Here is a 20,505-nt window from a genome sequence, read left to right as displayed (position 1 = left end):
TTTCCTATGCCTGAGATAGTGTCCCAGTACGGTCTCGGCACAGGTCGAGAGATCTTCTCCACACTCCTCCAATTTTCTTCCACACAACTTCATGTGCATAGGTGTTGTATTCGTTATCATAGTGGGATTGGCATAATTCAGTCCAGCCTGTGAGCTCTTGACAGGGTCTGCGGGCAAGGCCTATGGTGCACTGAGTATAGTCAGTGTTACACTCCATTCGCCAGGGTCTTGGGTGAACAAATCTTTCTGGCCAATAAAAGGGTTGAGGCCAAATGTCTCGCTCTTTGGAGTAAATTGTTGCTAGATATTTGTATTTAACCCAGTAGTTATCAGTCTGAGGCAAACAGGGAATAACCCACTCTTTAACTTCATACTCCTGCAATCCCCACCAGGTTCGGGACCAATCTCTGCTGTGTCCTTCAGCCCAGGCCAGCAGGAGCATCTTTGCTTTTTTGATTTTATTTAGGACGGAGCAGTCATATCGCCATGTTGACATGACTGAAATGTCAGCTTGCCACAGGTCACATTGGGGGGAAGCTCCATTGCTTGATCACACGGAGTTAAGACTGTCAAAAACTTGTTGTGCCACACACTGGTCAATTGTATGAAAATCTCCTGCCATTACATTCAATAATTCATCTGGCTTAGGCAGTTTTTGGACATACATATCTGCATAATAAGGTCCTTTCAAACCTTCATGTGTTCGGCTTTCACCCTCTGGGAAGTCTCCTTTGAAGTGAGGAACACCATAAGCCTTCCATACCCAGGGAAACGTCGTGCTCAGCCATTCTTCATGTTCAGTCCAGATGGTTTTCGACCAGGAGGTTATGAAGGAGAGGTAGACTCGATGAGTGTAAAGAGGGGCTAAAGGCAGATAGTTCTGAGTGCGCATTGAGTGACTTTGAATTTAGGTTTAAGGATGTTGGTTAAGAAACAACCAATAACTGCATCATTGTCTGCAGCTAACTACTGAGTAACAGGTTAGAGCTTCGAACAATACATGGAGAATGACCTATCAGTCTTGTCTCTCTGGCATCCACTGGCACCCTGTGGCATCCTGTGGCATCCTCTGGCACCCTCATGGCAGCTTTATGGCCTGGGACATCCAGCGTGTTTTTAAACATTTATTTATAATTTTCTGAGAGTGACAATTCAGAATAGCCGCTCATGCTCTATCATAAACCGGCTGTTTGTGCAATAAATCTTCGTCATCCTTTCAGCACGTCACACATACACATAGTGCTATTTATTTTCCATGTCAAGTAAATACAATCACCTTATGTTATGGGTCTATAGCTGTTTATTAAATAATAATCAATAATGACATCATTATTTAAAGGTAACAGGCTATAACAATGACAACCCATTTGCCAATAATCAGCATTAGCTTCCACAAAAACAGCGACAACTGCCGTGGCAGGCTTTTACAGCCGGTCTGGCACCTTCTGGCATCCTCGAGGAATCCCCTGCCACTCTATGCCAGGCTGTGGCAGCTCCGGCAGGCTGTGTGGCAGCTCCACTGCCACCGGAACTGCCAGTTCTGCCTGCCACTGCCACAAATTGAGCTTGGCCCTGCTGGAAATTAGTATGGGTTGAGTTCAAGTAAATTGAGATACTACAAAAAATTATACAGGTCCTTCTCAAAATATTAGCATATTGTGATAAAGTTCATTATTTTCCATAATGTCATGATAAAAATTTAACCTTCATATATTTTAGATTCATTGCACACTAACTGAAATATTGCAGGTCTTTTATTGTCTTAATACGGATGATTTTGGCATACAGCTCATGAAAACCCAAAATTCCTATCTCACAGTGGACCAACACCAGCAGCTGACACGGCACCCCAGACCATCACTGACTGTGAGTACTTGACACTGGACTTCTGGCATTTTGGCATTTCCTTCTCCCCAGTCTTCCTCCAGACTCTGGCACCTTGATTTCCGAATGACATGCAGAATTTGCTTTCATCCGAAAAAAGTACTTTGGACCACTGAGCAACAGTCCAGTGCTGCTTCTCTGTAGCCCAGGTCAGGCGCTTCTGCCGCTTTTTCTGGTTCAAAAGTGGCTTGACCTGGGGAATGCGGCACTTGTAGCCCATTTCCTGCACACGCCTGTGCACGGTGGCTCTGGATGTTTCTATTCCAGACTCAGTCCACTGCTTCCGCAGGTCTCCCAAGGTCTGGAATCGGCCCTTCTCCACAATCTTCCTCAGGGTCCGGTCACCTCTTCTCGTTGTGCAGCGTTTTCTGCCACACTTTTTCCTTCCCACAGACTTCCCATTGAGGTGTCTTGATACAGCACTCTGGAAACATCCTATTCGTTCAGAAATTTCTTTCTGTGTCTTACACTCTTGCTTGAGGGTGTCAATAGTGGCCTTCTGGACAGCAGTCAGGTCGGCAGTCTTACCCATGATTGGGGTTTTGAGTGATGAACCAGGCTGGGAGTTTTAAAGGCCTCAGGAATCTTTTGCAGGTGTTTAGAGTTTACTCGTTGATTCAGATGATTAGGTTCATAGCTCGTTTAGAGACCCTTTTAATGATATGCTAATTTTGGGTCAATGCAGCTAGCTATCAGGAGATTTTGGAGCACTTCATGCTTCCATCTGCTGAAAAGCTTTATGGAGATGAAGATTTCCTTTTTCAGCACGACCTGGCACCTGCTCACAGTGCCAAAACCACTGGTAAATGGTTTACTGACCATGGTATCACTGTGCTCAATTGGCCTGCCAACTCTCCTGACCTGAACCCCATAGAGAATCTGTGGGATATTGTGAAGAGAACGTTGAGAGACTCAAGACCCAACACTCTGGATGAGCTAAAGGCCGCTATCGAAGCATCCTGGGCCTCCATAAGACCTCAGCAGTGCCACAGGCTGATTGCCTCCTTGCCACGCCGCATTGAAGCAGTCATTTCTGCCAGAGGATTCCCGACCAAGTATTGAGTGCATAACTGTACATGATTATTTGAAGGTTGACGTTTTTGTATTAAAAACACTTTTCTTTATTGGTCGGATGAAATATGCTAATTTTGTGAGATAGGAATTTGGGTTTTCATGAGCTGTATGCCACAATCATCCGTATTAAGACAATAAAAGACCTGAAATATTTTAGTTAGCGTGCAATGAATCTAAAATATATGAATGTTAAATTTTCATCATGACATTATGGAAAATAATGAACTTTATCACAATATGCTAATATTTTGAGAAGGACCTGTATATCTATGTAGTAACACATCAGAGGCTGTACTACTTCAATTCATGTGTAGAGAAAGACATGTCCCAACCTTTACCTAATGATGTTTAGACTGCACCCTTTAACAGACCACACACATACAAAACATGAATAATAATAATACTTAAAATGAAAAACATGTCGATATAGTTTATGTTACATACCGGTAAAGCTGATCCGAAGTAGACAGTGGACACGTTATGCATTTAATCATTTAGCACTTGTTCTACTTAAATTAGAAAACCAGGCTAACATTTAGCAAGAACACATACAGGAAGCTATCATTCTGCATCGTGTAACGTTTTCGGAATAAATCTCCACACGTTAACAGTAAAACTAAACGTCTCAGTTCTGGACGTAAAAAAGAGAAACAGAAACTTAAGTTCTCGAAACAAAAACCCCACCTGAAGCAGTGCAAGCGGACACATTACCGTGTAGGACAGGTCCATCTACGAAACATTCCGTACTCTTGATTGCAGACCCAAGTTCCGGATACGCGTATTTACGACGTCACTTGACGTAGGAAGGGTAATTATGTACGATTTCATGGAATTTTACTCAAAATTTCGCAGTTTCAATGATCAGTTAAATTCTGCTGAAATATAAAAACGTTTTTTCCTATACCAAACGAGGTACGAGTTTATTTTTTCTTTTTAAAATGCTGACTTCGAGTCAATCGCTTTTGACAAAAGTTGATATTCTGTGAAAATTGCAGATTGGTCTTGAACAAATACAAATGTGGGGATAAATCTATAAGTTGCTAACTCACCTAATAACATAATTAGTTGACATTTTTCTGTTATTTTTTGGTGTTAAAACCAATCATGACACTGGCAGGTCTCCAGTATAGTGTAGTCTGTTTTTATTGTGTATTATTTTGTAATTAAATGCAGTGAAAAGATTTTACTCTCGTTTTAATTTGTGGGGAAAAAAAGTTGAATATGTAAACGAGATGTGAATCATTTACAGAAAACTTGTTTTTTGTAGTCTTCCTCTCAGCATCTGCAGTCAAACCTTTAAAAAGACCTCTACAGGCTGACAAAAATTTGGCCTGAAGTAAAAAACAACAACCACAAAAACAAATAAAAAGATTATATATAACTTTTATTTTATCTGGACCAATTAAATACTTGCTATCAATTTTTTACAAAAACGTTATTACAAAATACTCTTTTTAGTAATAAAGAAGCATTGACCATGTACAACTCAACAATGAACATTATATTAGTGGTTCAGTCCGTGTTTAGTCAGTGTCTGCATCATCACTGATGATCCCATGCAGGTTGGCCCACTCCGACATCTTTCTGCATTTTTTGCGAGCATCATTTTCCTGATCACTGTCAGAATCAGAGTTCAGAGTGCGCTGATAGGAGGACGGAGGGTCCAGATGTACCTGCATGGCCGAGGTTCCTCTGCGTTTAGGCCGACCTGAAAGGTGTTCAGATATTACAAGGCTATACATGACAAAAGCTTATTAAACAGGATAAAAAAAACATCAGATCAGGACAGTAATATATCTTGATTGCCTTTCATCTGAACTATTCAGTTATTAAAGCTGGTAAAAGCTCCATAAATGTTGTAGAACTTTTGGTATAACAATTTGATTACTACTCTTGCTTTTACCATGTGTTTATTGGAAGACAATAACATCTAAACTGGTTATTGGTGGCTTTAATGATCAGTGTGTCTGCATAATAAACAATCAACTAATCATAATATGTTAGTAGTTGTATTATGCCCCCACTCATTTGGTGTTCCCCAAACAAACAAGAAAAAACGTAATAATATAATGAAAACATACCTTCAGTGGTGATGATGTTGTCGACATCAAGTTCAGCCAGTTCCTGAGCTTCCTCCCTCTTCAATCGAATTTTCTTACATTTCTCAATGGAGGGGTTACCTAAGCAGTAGGAGGATAGCCATATTATTGGAAGGCAGAGTAATTGAGGCAGTCTGTTGAGACGTATTTGAGAAAAGACACACATTTTTACAAATAACAAAAAATGCCAAACTGCAATAACAATTTAAATCAAGTCTGTATGGAGGTTTGTTTTATTGGCTCATTTCGAAATGCAAGAAAACTTGTAGGGGTCCTGGCAGCTGAATATTAACGCATTAAGATTTTATTCTCTAAGCCAGCAGATATTGAATGGGAGCCTAACGGGAACTCTGTCAGTCTGAGCTCACTTGCTGATCCTTTGACAATTTCAAAGTGTGTGCCAGCCTGAAGTCAGAGGAGTTAATAAAAGCTGAAGTTTTGGATGTCATCAGAGTGACATTTCTTTAGACATTCAGACTCTGTTAAAGTCAATGAAACAGGGCTTTATTTCCTATCCAACTAATGTTCTAAATCATGATGTAAACCTGACTGCATTCCTGATTAAGGTATTTTCCACCTCTCACTCATTTGACTGGAATGCATAGATGCTTCAAATCTGAGCATTTCATGTTTGATTCAGGATGCTGAATCTGCTGAATCTGGATTTTCAGCGTAAATAGCGGTTTATGTTCATGAAGAACACCGTTTTAATTCTAATAATGAAAAAGTTAGTACAATGTAATTATATGTATTGGTGATCATCATGCTGTACTCTAACTTAAAAAGAACGCCTCTAGGTTTGGGGTCTGTGAAAAGACAAACGGATCTCCACTGACCATGGACACCAAGATCTTCAAGCTCCTTCTTCAGAACAGCCACTTTGGAGCGAGTGGAGCGGCAGCCGTCCAGCAGCTTCTTGTAATTCCTCCTCACGCCACAGAGGGCGATGTAGCGTTTGAGCCGCACGACTGCTTTATCTTCATCCTGCAGGAACAAGAAGACAATTAGGAGAAAATCCTAATTGAAAAAATGTTTACAACAAACAGCAACACCTTTTTTAGTCATCATACCATCGTAAATATCAATGTAAAGAAAACAACCTAAAAGCGAGATCCTCTCTGTTAAGATTCATTGCATCAGCAATGAGCTCACCTTTGGGCCTTGGTTCTTCTCGTCTTTCTTCTTTGCTTTTTTTCCCCTCTCATCTTTAGTTTTTTCTGCGCTGCCTTTCTTCTCTTCCTCCAGAGAACACAGTGATGATGAATCTGAGTCCTTTCTCTTCTTCACATTTTCTTCTACTGGGCACAAGAGGAAGGTGTTCAGCATGTTAATCACGACCATATTACTGCATGACCACTCATGCCTACTGGAGCCATTTTCAATAGTTACCTTTTTCACTGGCAGAAGAAACACCATCACTGATTTTGTCACTTTTCTCTGACTTGCTGTCTGCATCACTTTCACTCTCCTCATCGCTCCTTGGTTTTTTTTTCCCTCCACTTCTTATCTCTCTGTTCTTAGTAGTGCTGGTTTTCTTTTTCATCCTTTCCTCAGGACTTGGACTCTCATTCCTACTCTCCTCTGACCCGTTCATCTCATCCGAAAGGTCATCATCTGTGACACACCGTTCAGGTTTTTTGCTTTTTTCATTGTCGGATTCTTCTTCTTCTGCCTCTTCATTGTCAGACTGAGATCTGTTTTGTTCTTTGCTTTGACTTCCTGTTTTACAGTTCTGCTCATCCTCTGAATCTGTGATGGACACCATAACAGAAAGAAAAAAAGTCTGAGTGACATTTCTTCAGGCAAGCCACATTTTTTGTATCCATATAGTTGAGGTTAAATCTCCGAACTTTCTTGAAACGCAGCATAAGCACTACGGCAAATAGAGAATTACTGGATTCCTTGTTATCTCCAGGACATGGAGATAACACAGCAAACATGAGAGAAAGTCTTATGTTAAAGATAAAGATTCAATTAAATGTTTTATAGCTACAGTTTTTAAAACAAACTGCAACTCTTAAAATGATTCAAATTAGTGGCCCTCCAAAAACTAAATAAAAAATCCATTTACCTTTAAATGTTGATTACAGTAAGAGAAAATGGTAAGATGCACCAGCCTACACCTTTAAATCTGCAAGGCAAACATTTTCCCAGCATTACAGGTTATAAGAGTGTTTATAAGACTCATGGAAACAAACAGTAAGGATTTCCACTGCAGCTCATAAGCTTCCAATAATAACTGCTGCATACAAAAGATGTCATCGATACGTTTTGTGTGCATTTGCAGCTACTTCAAGCTTCAGCCAACACTGTAAAGCGATAGTTACATGTTCCACCAAATCAGGTTCTGTGAGTACAAGTGTAGCTCACAATATTTAAAAAATGAATCTTTTTCATGTTTTCTGCAAAGGACTGGATTATCGGGGAGCTGTAAAAACAAGAGACCTCCTTGTTCCTTGTAGCCTTGCTTTTAGGTATTAGGAGAGCAACTCTGGCAATTTCTTGAGTTTGCATCTAGAATTCCTGCTTACAAGATCAAACTAATTCAACTCATTAAATGTGGAGAAGCTGTACCTTCCACACTGAGCTGCTGCAGAGGGAAAACACCTCAACGAACCCTCAAAGCTGATCGGACTGTTTGTGTTCACACTCTTTTTTTTTTTTGGTCACAGATCATTGTTACAGGGAGAGGTTTGTCCTTTTTTGGGTGAAAACATTCTACGTGGTGCAGTTTCGATATTCTAAGATGAATTTAAAATGACTACAAAGATAAACTAGATGAATTTCACAAACCAGGGATCTTCAGATCTCGAGTAACACAGAATAGGATCTGTAACCTGCTACAGTCAAAACCTTTCAGGTTGTTGATCGTGATGTAATAAGAGATATTCATGCACTCAACGATTTTCTCCCATTTAACTTATTGTTTAACAAGCTGATCCCAGACTAACTCCACCTCTCTGAAACCATTTTATACAAACAGACACTCAAAGTATTCGACAACAAATCAACAGAATTTCATCACTGTTCCATTTTATCAAAATACAGTCTTCTAAGGTGGGATAATCTCATTAAGTTCACAAAATTCGTACATGATTTTTGTCAGTCTCGGAACATCCACACACAGAATCACCCGAGAAGCGTCCAGAGGTGACCCTGTTATCCCACTTAGGAAAAGTGTTTTTATAGTCAGTCAGCTTCCTTTCAATCAGAGACATCAACACATATAGCCTATTTCACAAATATCTAAAATGTTGGCTGATTAGTAACCAGACATGTCAACACTGAACTCCTGCTGCTGCCATCTTGTGTTTCAGTTATGAACGTGTGACTCCTTTATGACCTTTTCTGTAACTGTAATTATTGCATGTTTTGCAACAATGTTTCTTTTTCTTCTTTCTGCATCAATAAAATGTTTCAATTCGTCTTACTAATGCATGACACTTATATTGCTGCTATTATGCTTTCACTAAAACCTTTGTTACCGCTTCTTGTGTTTACAAAATAGCTACGCTGCTTTTTATGATAAAGTTGACCTGTTTTATATGGCTTTCTTGCAGCTGCTGCTCCAACGCAGCAATGGACAAACGCAGTCTTCATATGCTGTTTTCATTGTCATTTAAATTTATTGTTTATAATGTGTTATCCTTCTTCTAGGGTGCCACTGCATAACTGGCCAACAGGACTACTGATGAAAACTGCCCTTTGGCTAATTCTGGCATGCTACAGGTGTGCTGTTGTAAAAATGCACTGTCCTGGTAAATAAATAAATAAATTCATCATACATTAATTATTGAATCGAATTGTTGGACCATGTTTTAGCTGAATATTGGACCACTTGCACGTTGCTGGACACCACCAGGCCTTCCGGCGTTTTCGGCCATTTTGTATCCCAGGACAGTCCGCTACTACAAATCCCAGCGGCCACTGCGGCTGATAGGACGGGGCGTCGCCGCTCCGATGCCACAGTCAACTATATATCAGAGTATGAGACGGCCCACCATTGCTTTTCAGCCTGGGACCTAGACACGGTTACCACGCAACTGAAGCAGCATTCTGGAGAAGAAGTCCCACGTGGATTTTCATTCGTTCTCCTCATTGGCCAATGAGAAAACTAAGTGAATTAAGCTTACAGGAATAAGAAGGCTTGTAAGTTTTCAACTTTACCGATCGAAGACATGGGTTTAACACATAACCAAAAAACCACGGAGTTTCAAGGAGACGGATTGCCACCTTTGTTTTTGTTCCAGTCGACTGCTGACGGTCAGATCATATTTTTCGCCCCTTTCGCCAAGGAGGTCAGAAGACGGAGATTGACCGCTCTTCTTAGACTTTAACTGCGGACGCGCAGTAAGTCCCCCCTGCCCTCTCTCACCCGCTGCCCCAGAAGGAAAACTTCAAGTAAAATCCATCCATTTATTTTATTTTTATTTCTTTATTAGGAATAGCGTGGGCAGAGTAGAGTAGGATCTAGTGCTATTTAGAATCAGCACTTATAGTCTAATGTGTTCAACACTGTATGTGCATGCAACATTTTATTGAAACTTTGATTTGCTGTGGACATCTGAAAGCCGCTGTGCTTCCCAGCTGTGTTGTTTTAACGCCTGAGAACAAGCTCAGGTGCGCTGTGAAACTGGACTCCTATAATAACCTTATGGTGAAAATCAACTATTTTCTTTGTCTTCAACCTCGTGTTTTACTAGCGTGCCGCCAAACGTTTATTACCCTTTGTCCTCTGGGTTTACAACTTTGCTTGGAGGAAGTTTATGACTGCCTGTGTCCCGCTGAGCTACACTTTGGGGAGTGGCCTCCCCGAAACTCCGCTCCGCGTCACATTATCACTTGTTTGCCATAACTGCTGGTTTGATTCCATACTGCCGTTTTGTTTTATTTTGTTTAGTTAGATATTTTACCTTTTTGTGTAGAACTTTGCATGTTTGATTAAGTGAAGATTATTGAATTGGAGACCGGATTGTATCAGGACTGTTGATTTAATAAATGTCACATAAATATAGAGAAGGCGTTTGTGTTTATTTTGTGCAAGAGTGATTTGTCAGTCAAATAAGGTCAAAGTTCCCCACGTTTTGGCAGAAACGGTTGATTAAACAGTGACATCTAGTAATAGTTATCAATTATTACTGAGTATTTAACGGTTTGTAATTATCAAGGGCTTTAGGCTACAATTACAACACCAGAGGACATCTCTGGCTTCGATTCATAAATAAGGATTTTTGGTTAAGAAATTAATTTTGTCAAATTATGGTTTTCAATTATAATTATGATAATATTAATTAATCAATAATCATAATCCCAATAGATTATTTAATAAAATTAAAACAAAATAAAAAATTGCAAATCTCACTTTATGTGCTGCATAATCTGAGCTATGACTGATGGTTCTGATGTAATGAAATGTTTATCACTTATATTTCTATAACCCACTTGGAGAGTCTTGTATGATCTTGTTACGACATTTTTTTAGGCCATAAACCCCCCCCCCCCCAAAAAAAAAAAAACTAGGGATGCACAGATTGATCAGCCGGCTGATTGATTGGCCTCAATTTCCTTAATTTTAGGTGATTGGCCGATACTTACATGAGAAACTGATCTTATCCACCCATCTTATCTACTTCCAAACAGGTCTGAAACTCACCCACTGTCCCTTTTTGCTCTGCCGTAACAGAGGTCTGACTGACAGACCCGCCCACCAGGTCACGTCTACGGTTCACAACTGTTGACAACATAGGATTGGAACACTGAAGGTGTGTTGTGACCTTATGACACCTGACAGTGTCATTTAAAGAAAATCAGTATCGGCCAAAATCAGAATTAGCAGGTAAGACTCACTTCCGCCGTCATCGTTTTTCTAAAATAAACAGAACTTGTTTACTGCGAAAAGAACAGTACCGATACTTCCTAAAGTATTATACACATAAACACACTGATGTTACGTTAGGTTTAGTGTTTAGCACTGGATTCTGGAAACAAGGGAAACACAAGAAACATGGGAACATTTGTGGACAGTTATGTCTTCCTTTGTCCTTCACTGACTTGCAACAGAAAAAAAATTATTCGGATGCCAGCAGGTGAAGGCTCGACAGCCCTTTTGTTTCAGATACCTGCATTTTTGCGAGTTCTTCTTCCACCACTTGTTTCATGAATTTTCTAGCTTCAGAGTTTAATGATTCACATCCTGCATGAGCCAGATATCGTTTTTTTCAATATTCCCAAGGTCAGCGTGCTGAAACAAAATAAGAAAACGAACACATTTGACGAGCATGACAGATGGAACAACTCACAGTTACATTTTGGATTCCACTGAACTACAGTAATGTTAAAAAGAAACTACATGCTCTTTAAATGTTACGGTTTTATAGGTAAAACCCTTCATGTACAACTGTTTATTTGTATTCCTCCACATTTTTTACAATACAGACTTCTACAATTTGAGTATAGATTAGTGTTTTTTTTAAATAGCCCACAATGGCAAAGTTTTTGTAGTATTTTGGAATTTTGAATTTAAAAATGTAAACATTTCAAAAAATAGGTACACAAGTATTCACACTTTTAGCTGTGACATTCAGAAAGGAGCTCCGGTTCATCTGATTTGTATTGCTCTTTACTGAGATACAATTTAAGGTTTCACAGCTGAACATTGCTTATCAGAGCAGAAACTAAACAATAAATGAAAACGAAAGGAATTTTCTATCGATTTTTTAAAACCAGATTGCGTCAAAGATTAACAATTCAAAAAATAAATACTGCACCAGTGATTTTATTATAATATATATATTATACAATATGCTAATATTTTGAGAAGGACCTGTAATGGGATTTTAGTCATTATTACAATTATCCCCCTAACTTTAGATTTTCACATTTTAAATTATTTCATCCTTATTTTTTTTTTTTTTAAACGGGTAAATAAAGCTAGAGTTTGTGCAGCAAACAAGTACCTTATGGCCATCTGAACACAGCCATAAACAGCTCTCAACCTTTCAAGTAAAACTTTCTAGGAATAAACTGCGAAAACATCCTGTAACTTTACGATGGCTGCAGTAACAACAGTTTGTCACTAGATGGAGCCGCCTGACATTTACGCGACATGGCAACTTCTTCCCAAAAACTTCACGTTGACTCAAAAACCGTAAAAAACAGAAATCACCAACGAGACAGCAGTCTTCTGCATGGCTTTGAACTACTACATGCATAAAGTGCCATTAGTTAGAGAGTCAAAATGACCAGATAATATCTGTGTTCGGTAAAAGCAACTGCTTTTACGATGCAAAATGTATCGTAAAACAGAGACTCGTGGAGATAACGCTAACAAACAGCGTGTTTTAACTTTTTTTTAATTAGGGCTTTAAATGTACCTTAGGTCGGGCTCATCACGCAGTTGGCCTTTCACAAATCTTCGGACACTAACTTTCTCCTCCTCTGACGCCATCATGCTTGCTTTTCTTTTGGCGGCGGGTCTCTCAAACTTAGGCGGAAGTGACGCAGGACCAACCAAACCTCTTTCGCAACAACAACACCGAGCTTTCGCTCTAGGTTATGTTTTGGATAGAATACATGCAAATTTCCTCGTTTCTAATTTGCGGAAATAATGAGAAATCTATAAAAATGTGCGGCAGCAAGCGAAACAGACATTTGGCTGTCATCAAAAATTCTCAAGCGATTACATCAGTTGCTAAATTATAGCTTTTTACAAACAAGGATAATCTACTTAATATCCATATAAAAACAACTGAAAATGAATGAAAGTGTCAATATAAAAAATCAAAAATCAATACAAACGTGGTCTAGTTTACCGTAAAAAAACAAAGCAAGGAACATTTGAGAACCTTCTAAATACAGAACATTGGTAAATAAATGCTGGTCAAATAAATTTAGGTTGACATAGATTTGATCTCTGTATAATTCCTGTATGACCTCATACACAGTACATTGCAAAAGTAGTTTTAACAGTCTTGTCTCATAACAACCCAGGTGTCAAGGTATTTAATTGGGATTTTATGTGACCAACACAAATAGTGCATGATTGTGAAGTTGATAGAACAGGAAACATGGCTTTCATGCTGTTCGGTGAAGGCTTTAGAGTTTGTTAGAGAACATAAGTAAACAAATGGTACCATGAAGACCAAGGAACAGATCAAACATGTCAGGAATAAGGTTCTGGAAAAATCTAAGACTTGGTCGCCCATCTAAACTGACTTGGAGGGGAAGGAGAGCATCAATCAGAATGCAAAAGATTTCAGACTAGGGCATGGGATTGCCTTTCAGTGGGACTGGCAAATGGAATCCCCGAGATCAAAGCCAGCTCATTTACTTGACTGGCCTAGTCAAAGTTTAAACCAAAATCCAACTGAGAATCTGAGGCAAGACTTGAGCTTTAATATTTTGAGATGCTCTGTATTTAATCTGTTTCAGTTTGATCTATTTTCCAAAGAAGAAAATGCAAACATGTTTGTCCTCATATGTGGAAAGTTGGTCGATGTGCAAAGATACAGTGGCTTGTAAAAGTATTCATACCCCTTGAATCTTTTAATGTGAAAGACCAAGACAAAGTGGTATACAATTGTGAAGTGGAACAAAAATTGGAAATTTTACAAATAAAAAACTGAAAAGTGCGGTGTGTGAAAGTATTCAGCCCCCTTTATTCAACCAGCAAATTGGCTTCAGAAGTTGCCTGAAGATTGCTAATGACTAAATAGAGTCCACCTGTGTGTAATCTAATCTCAGTACAAATACAGCTGCTCTGTGGTTGGTTAAGAGCATATTGGGGAGCAAACAGCATCATGAAGTCCAAGGAGCACACCAGACAGGTCAGGAACTGTAAAGCTACCAACACAAGGCCGTCAACCTAAACTTACAGGCCGAACAAGGAGAGCACTAATCAGAGATGCAGCCAAGAGACCCATGGTGACTCTGGATGAACTGCAGAGATCCACAGCTCAGGTGGGGGAATCTGTCCACAGGACAACTATTAGTTGTGCACTGCATAAATCTGGTCTTTATGGAAGAGTCGCAAAAAGAAAACCATTGTTAAAATAAAACCAAAAGAAGTCTCACTTGCAGTTTGCCAGTAGCTATGTTGGGGACATAGCAAACATGTGGAAGAAGGTGCTTTAGTCAGACGAGACCAAAATTTAACTTTTTGGCCAAAATGTAAAACGTTATGTGTGGCGGAGAACTAACACTGCACAGCAGTCTAAACACACCATCCCCACTGTCAAGTATGGTAGTGGCAGCATCATGCTCTGGTGTGCTTCTCTTCAGCAGAGACAGGGAAGGTAGTCAGAGTTGATGGGAAGATGGATAGAGGCAAATAGTTGGAGTCTGCAAAAGACTTGAGACTGGGGCAGAGGTTCACCTTCCAGCAGGACAGCAACCCTAAACATAAAGCCAGGGCTTCAATGGAAGGATTTAAAACAAAACATATTAATGTGTTAGAATGGCCCAGTCAAAGTCCAGACCTAAACCTAATCGAGAATCTGTGGCAAGATCTGAAAAGTGCTGTTCACAAACACTCTCCATCTCATCTGACTGATCTTGAGTTGTTTTGTTAAGAAGAATGGGCAAAAGTTTCAGTCAGTAGATGTGCAAAGCTGGTAGAGATATACCTTAAATGACTTGCACCTATAATTGCAGCAAAAGGTGGTTCCACAATGTATTGACTCAGGGGGACTGAATACTTTTGAACAGTGCCCTTTTCAGTTTATTTGTAAAACAAAACAAAAAAACATGTATAATTTTCTTTCCACTTCACAATTGTATACCACTTTGTGTTGGTCTTTCACATAAAATATATTTATGTTTGCAGTTGTAATATGACACTTTGCAGAAATGGTCAAGGGGTATGAACACTTTTACAAGCCATTGTAGTTCCACAAGGTTTTCACTCATGGGAACCAAATTTAGATGCACACCACACTTCAGATAAAATAAAAACCATGTATCACTTCCTGGACATGCACTACTACTGTATTAATCAAATGATTTACCAATAAAAACAAAACAAAAAACATTGCAGTTTGTGGATGTAATGGAACAAAATGTGAAAAACTTCAAGTAGTACAAATACTTTTGCAAGGCATGTCACTTCTACATCTCAAAGTCATAAAGAAATGGAAAATGTTGCATAGTTTCTTGTATAAAACAAACTAATTTTAAATTTATAATAAAGATGTTCTGAAGCTACAATCCATACTTAATTCAAGTTGGTATCGGCTTTATTAATCTGTCCAGCACTTTATCATATTCAAGAAACAATACAAAATAAAAACAGGGAGCTGAAGATGGATTTCATAAGCAATTTATTTTGAACATTTCCAGGACGGAAGTTGAATTAGTGCATTTTTCAAGGTAAAGGGAAGTACATACATATTATTAGCATTCAATGTGTTTTTTTTCCTTCGTACTTTTAAGAGTGCTTAGGTTACCACCAGTGAAAATTAGAAAGAAAATAGTACCTTAACCTCTCTAAAATGACAATAAAGTCAATACATTTCTACCGACTGTAGAAAAATTCATTTAAGCAAAATCCTGGGATTTTGTAAAAGATAAAGCAAAAGTGTGTGAACATGGCTCAGAAAACATGCAAAGAAAACAGTCACAGCTCTTTTTTTTTTTTTTTTAAACACTGAACTAAAGCAAATAGTTCAGGTTGTATTAATCTAGGCGAACAAATTCACAATCTGCTAAGTGCAGAGGAGTGCACTTAATAGCAGCAGAATTCAAACTCACTCAAGCATCAGGTAACACAGATTGATTTCATTTGCAAAAGTTAAATACCAAACAATAAATTAAGTTTATAAATTAATTAAAAAAAGAAAGCTTGAAGCAGCATTTATAATAATTTAAACACAGAAAACTGAGCTGCTCAACAATCTCACCGAAAACATGGCTTATCTTTTTAATTCCAGTGTTAACATGTTGAGGCTCAACTTCACAGACTTCTGTCAGTCAGTCTCTGCTCAGCAGTACCATCTTTCTCCAACAGAGAAACCAGATGTATCACAGCCTGGATAAATGTTTCCTACATATTCAACACAGACAAAGCTGCCAGTACAAACTATTAACACCCATATCCATGGCAGGTGGCCGGTTCTACGAGAGAAATGGGTTTTGAGGCTCATTCAGTAACATGCGGGAGGTTTTAACATGTGAAATAATATTCTACCGGTTTCAGTCACAGCTGACTTTTCACACTTTCTGTTGGGAGAAAAAAAAAAAAAAGTATGCAAATTATTTTGTTGTAAACATCACCAAACTCTCTCCTCACTTACAAATCAGTCAACCACTGGGTCTCTGCAAGTGTGCTTAAAGACATTTCATGAAATAAGTAAAGACTGAACTATTGCTATGATTAAGAACATCTTTCATTTTGCAAACATACCAGAAAACATCTTGAATAACTTTTCCATGCCGTATTTTTGTCACAGTTAGTCCTTGTACACAGTTTGCTGGCCATGTCCTCTTTCGTCGTGCATTATGTGCCTTCTTACATGGATCCGCCGCACTCGTCTGTCCCCTCCCGCGGCACCCTCCTCCTCTGATTGGCCAGCTCCGAGTGATGAACCGGAGCCTCTCGAATCTAAAAGGTGGAAGTCTCCTGGACCCGATCGGTTGTTCTCATAGATGAGGATATTGAGTGTTTCTTCGAATATCCGCGCCTCAGGAAACTCAACCTGAAAACACAGATTTGGCAAATGTTTTATTTTATATGAAAGCCTTTTTGTTCATTTTTACCTCTTTTTAAATTACTCCTTCAAATAATGCCTTCTAAAAGTATTCATACCCCTGGAAAGTGAAACCAAACAGGCTTTCTTCCATAATTGCCTTGTATTTAGCTCCATCCATTTTCTTCAGGCTTCCCTGTCAGAACGATGCTGCCGTCACCATGTTTCGCTGTGGTGAACGGTTAGTTTTCCGTCATATGAGCTTTTTGCATGTAGACCAAAAAGTTGTTTTTGCTTTAATCCGACCAATCTGACCACCTTGATTAACATGTTGCCGTCTCTCCTACATGGCAAACTTTAAATTGCACTTCTTATAGTTTCTGCTTGCTACTCTTCCATAAAAAGGCCAGACTTGCAGAATAAGAAGCTAACAGTTGCCTGTATTAACCAAAAAGGAGTGCTTGGGTCTCTGCTCACTTTTACTTTAGGGTATCAGAGTAAAGAGGGCTAAATACATATGCACACCACACTTATATTTCCTTTGCACTTCATAATCATACACTACTTTGTCTTGCAGTACATCCTTATATAATTCATGAACCTTTGTGGTTGTAACATGACAAAATGTGTAAAAGGTTCAAAGAATTGAACACATTTTTCAGCCAAAGCCAGACAGTGAATAAGTTGTTTTCCGACACATTTAACATCAATGCTTACTTTGGTCTGCTTCTTCTCAGTCGCGTATACAATGGAGGTGCAGCACACTTCTGCGATCTTGCGGCCTTCACCATAGAAAGACCAACAGCAGATCTCATCACCGAGGACGTCTTTGACAAACAGGACGCGGTTGTTGAACCTGAGCACAAGTTTGTCGAACAGCTCGATGTTCTTCAGCAGGTTGTCATCAGAGTTGCTAGTCACATGATAAAATGACAAGATGGAGAATAATAAGAATAATCAGCCATATGGATCCACAAAAAAAACGACAAGCGTAAGATTTTTACCTAGTATAAGAATATTTGTTGTTTCCCCTGTTGTTTTGGAGCTTGACTACTGGCTGCGAACAAGAAACAAGAATAAATGAGACACAAACAGCAGATTAGTTGTCTTTAAAGACTCAATACAAAAAAAGTGATTGAACATAAAATTATTTTAAGGGGGGGAACAGAAAACTGCATTGAAATATTTTTCGTACACAACTTTTGTTTCAAAATATGTGAGATTTAGATTTGATTGAAGATACCTTTCTACATGTAGCGATCATCTTCTGCTCTTCTTTGGCTGATGTGATCATTGGGATGCGGCACACACTTTCAAAAATATCCTGTTGTTTCTAAAAGTAAAGGACAAAACAACTGATTCTTTTCAGACGTGCTTGAGATAAGGTGAAAATCTACCAGTTTATAATGAAGTTAATGGGAAATGCCCATTACAATACTGAAACCTTCTTGGTAATTATTAATATTTCCTCCAAATTCATTCAAACTAAAACAGACAGAAACACTGACATGCATTCACAATATTTGTTTTCTTGTAACAAAATCTCAAAACAATGTAACTTAAGACTTAAAGTGTCAGAAAAGCTAAAATTAAGCACAATGATACTGAAGATACATGTCCAGAACGAACAAAATAAACCGAACAAAATGTTTTTAGAGATTTTCTGACAAACTGAAACAATTTAGAAGCATTTAATTATCTCAAATGAAGACAAAGATTTCTGTATTAGTTAAAATAATAATAAAACAAGACATGTTGGTTAGTCATCACAAAACAAATAATGACAACAAAATCTCCTAACTATGATTTGATTCATTATTCCAGAACTGGTATTTTGTGGAAATGCAACCGTAATCACATTGTTAGTCAGTTTAATAGTTAACTAATTAAAATAGTTAGGACAAAAAGACAAATTCATTGGTAAATTTGTTTAGAATGAAAAAAATAAATAAATCATACAATATAAATTTTTTGCTGATTTCAGCTCATTTTAAAATCTTTATTCCCCTGCAAGTCCAAAATCTCAATTCTTCTAATTACCTGCATGGCATTGAGGCAGTGCTGGACTAGTCCTTGTACTCTGTAGTACTGGGCCTCCTTTAGGACCTCATCAAGTTCTCTGTGGTCTTCTGGAAGTGGTACCGAACCGTCACGAAGGAAGTTCAAAACCAGTCCAAAATGTCGGCCAGACCTCTCCAAAACCACCCAACCTAAACAAACAGGAACGTTTTCTCTCAGACTCTGAAATTTCTCTGCAAACTGAAGAAGAACGAGTAAATAAACTCACACTCAAGGAAAGCTTAGCACTGTAAAACAGCCCTGAAGTAAAAAACAAAAACAAAATCTCAAATAGATCAGGTCAGGGTTCTGAAAGTTGACCCAGCATTTCAGAAAATACAACGATTAGTTAATAGGTGAGTAGCTATCAGGCACACTCTACTGACCTTCAGAGTCTATGGTAGCAGCTGTTATTCCAGTGCAAATGCTTCGCAGAAGACTGTCTTCTTTGCTTAGCGTCTGGATGGTCGTATAGTGCAGCGAACCGCCAACATTTAACTTGACGTACTTGCTGCCCATCAGGCCCGGATTTCTGCGCTCATCTGTGCTGTGGCAGGCAGGCTGGGGCGCTGCAGACCGGACGGAGTCGGCATCACGACCGCCGACTGAAGCCTCCGCAGACATGGGGCTGTGGGCTCACTTCCTGACTGCAGCACAGAAGAAACAGGAGGGCTTATTTTCCCCCATAATACTGAACTAGAAAATGAGGTGGATGACCATCAGTGAAGGGTGGATGATGACACCATTGTGGCTGTTTTCATCATTTTTCCCAGATTTAAAAAGTTTAGTTTTTAAAATGACAATTATTTAGGTCCTACAATAAATACAAAAAATAACTGAAATTATAGATATATTCTCTAACATTTTGATCAAAGAAAATGATGAAAGAAGCAATGAAGAAACAAACAAAAACATCTAAAGATGAAGCTAAATGTGATTTAAGACCTGGTATAGAAAATCTTAACATGTTGAAGGCATTCCGAGGAATGGGGTTATCTTTTAGTTGTATTTTATACCTTAGTTTCCTTTCCAGTCAACTATTAGATAAGAACATATCAAACGTAAACACGCAATTAATTCCAGTAGCTTATTTTAAAAAATAAACTCACCACGCTGAACATCCAAGGGTGCTAAAGAAGGAAAACTCTTTTTCTGCGTGAGCGTTAATAGATCAGGAAATTATGATTAGCTAGTATAAACAAGCTGAATAACACGCAATCATTTAAAACGCAGCTAGCACAGACATCTCTTTTTTTTAACCGCAATCACCTTCCCAAATAAACAAGCTAACAATGGCTGCTATGTTTTCATACGCTTCGGGCTAATAAAACTCATTTACTGAGCGCTGCTTCCTCTGCGACGAGGATACTAATTAATCAAATTAACACATTATTATATCAACTAAAGCCACTTCCATTGTTTTCGACGCTGATTATCAACTGATGCTAATGTGAGACGCTAAATAGGTCACTCGGAAATGAAAAACAGACAATCCGCTTCCGCTGCTTTCTACAATTCAGATCTTGACTACCGCCACCTGGTGGCAGGTTGTATTGATTTCAGTCTCAGATGTGTCTGTTTTGCTTTGACAAACCTCCTTGTATTTAAAAGCAGATGATAAAATACACAACACAAATACTCATCATAATGTATGATTTTTGTTGTTGTTGTAAGAGTGCTTGACGGGACATAAAAGTGTCTTTCTGTAA

The 20,505-nt window shown here is 38.7% G+C and overlaps 1 protein-coding gene and 1 pseudogene across 2 annotated transcripts; both read right to left on the bottom strand.

Moving 5' to 3' along the window:
* Positions 1 to 4,325: 4,325 nt before the first annotated feature.
* On the bottom strand, positions 4,326 to 12,519 carry LOC124863066 (annotated as a pseudogene).
* Positions 12,520 to 15,356: 2,837 nt separating this feature from the next.
* Positions 15,357 to 20,153, bottom strand: LOC124862332 (BTB/POZ domain-containing adapter for CUL3-mediated RhoA degradation protein 1-like). Of its 2 annotated transcripts, XM_047356183.1 has the most exons (8): positions 19,906 to 20,153; positions 19,183 to 19,443; positions 18,779 to 18,948; positions 17,982 to 18,071; positions 17,743 to 17,795; positions 17,456 to 17,651; positions 16,456 to 16,747; positions 15,357 to 16,271 (listed from the first exon to the last, which is right to left on the bottom strand). In XM_047356183.1, the coding sequence occupies exons 2-7, from the start codon at positions 19,418 to 19,420 to the stop codon at positions 16,502 to 16,504; spliced, it is 993 nt and encodes a 330-aa protein (XP_047212139.1). In that variant the 5' UTR covers positions 19,421 to 19,443; positions 19,906 to 20,153; the 3' UTR covers positions 15,357 to 16,271; positions 16,456 to 16,501. The 2 variants fall into 2 exon arrangements, with proteins under 2 accessions (XP_047212139.1, XP_047212138.1); XM_047356182.1 differs by having other exon boundaries at positions 15,357 to 16,747.
* Between the last annotated feature and the right edge of the window lie 352 nt (positions 20,154 to 20,505).

Source organism: Girardinichthys multiradiatus, chromosome X (assembly GCF_021462225.1).
Source record: "Girardinichthys multiradiatus isolate DD_20200921_A chromosome X, DD_fGirMul_XY1, whole genome shotgun sequence".
In the NCBI taxonomy this organism is placed as follows: domain Eukaryota; kingdom Metazoa; phylum Chordata; class Actinopteri; order Cyprinodontiformes; family Goodeidae; genus Girardinichthys; species Girardinichthys multiradiatus.
This window is presented reverse-complemented; position numbering and strand designations above follow the sequence as displayed.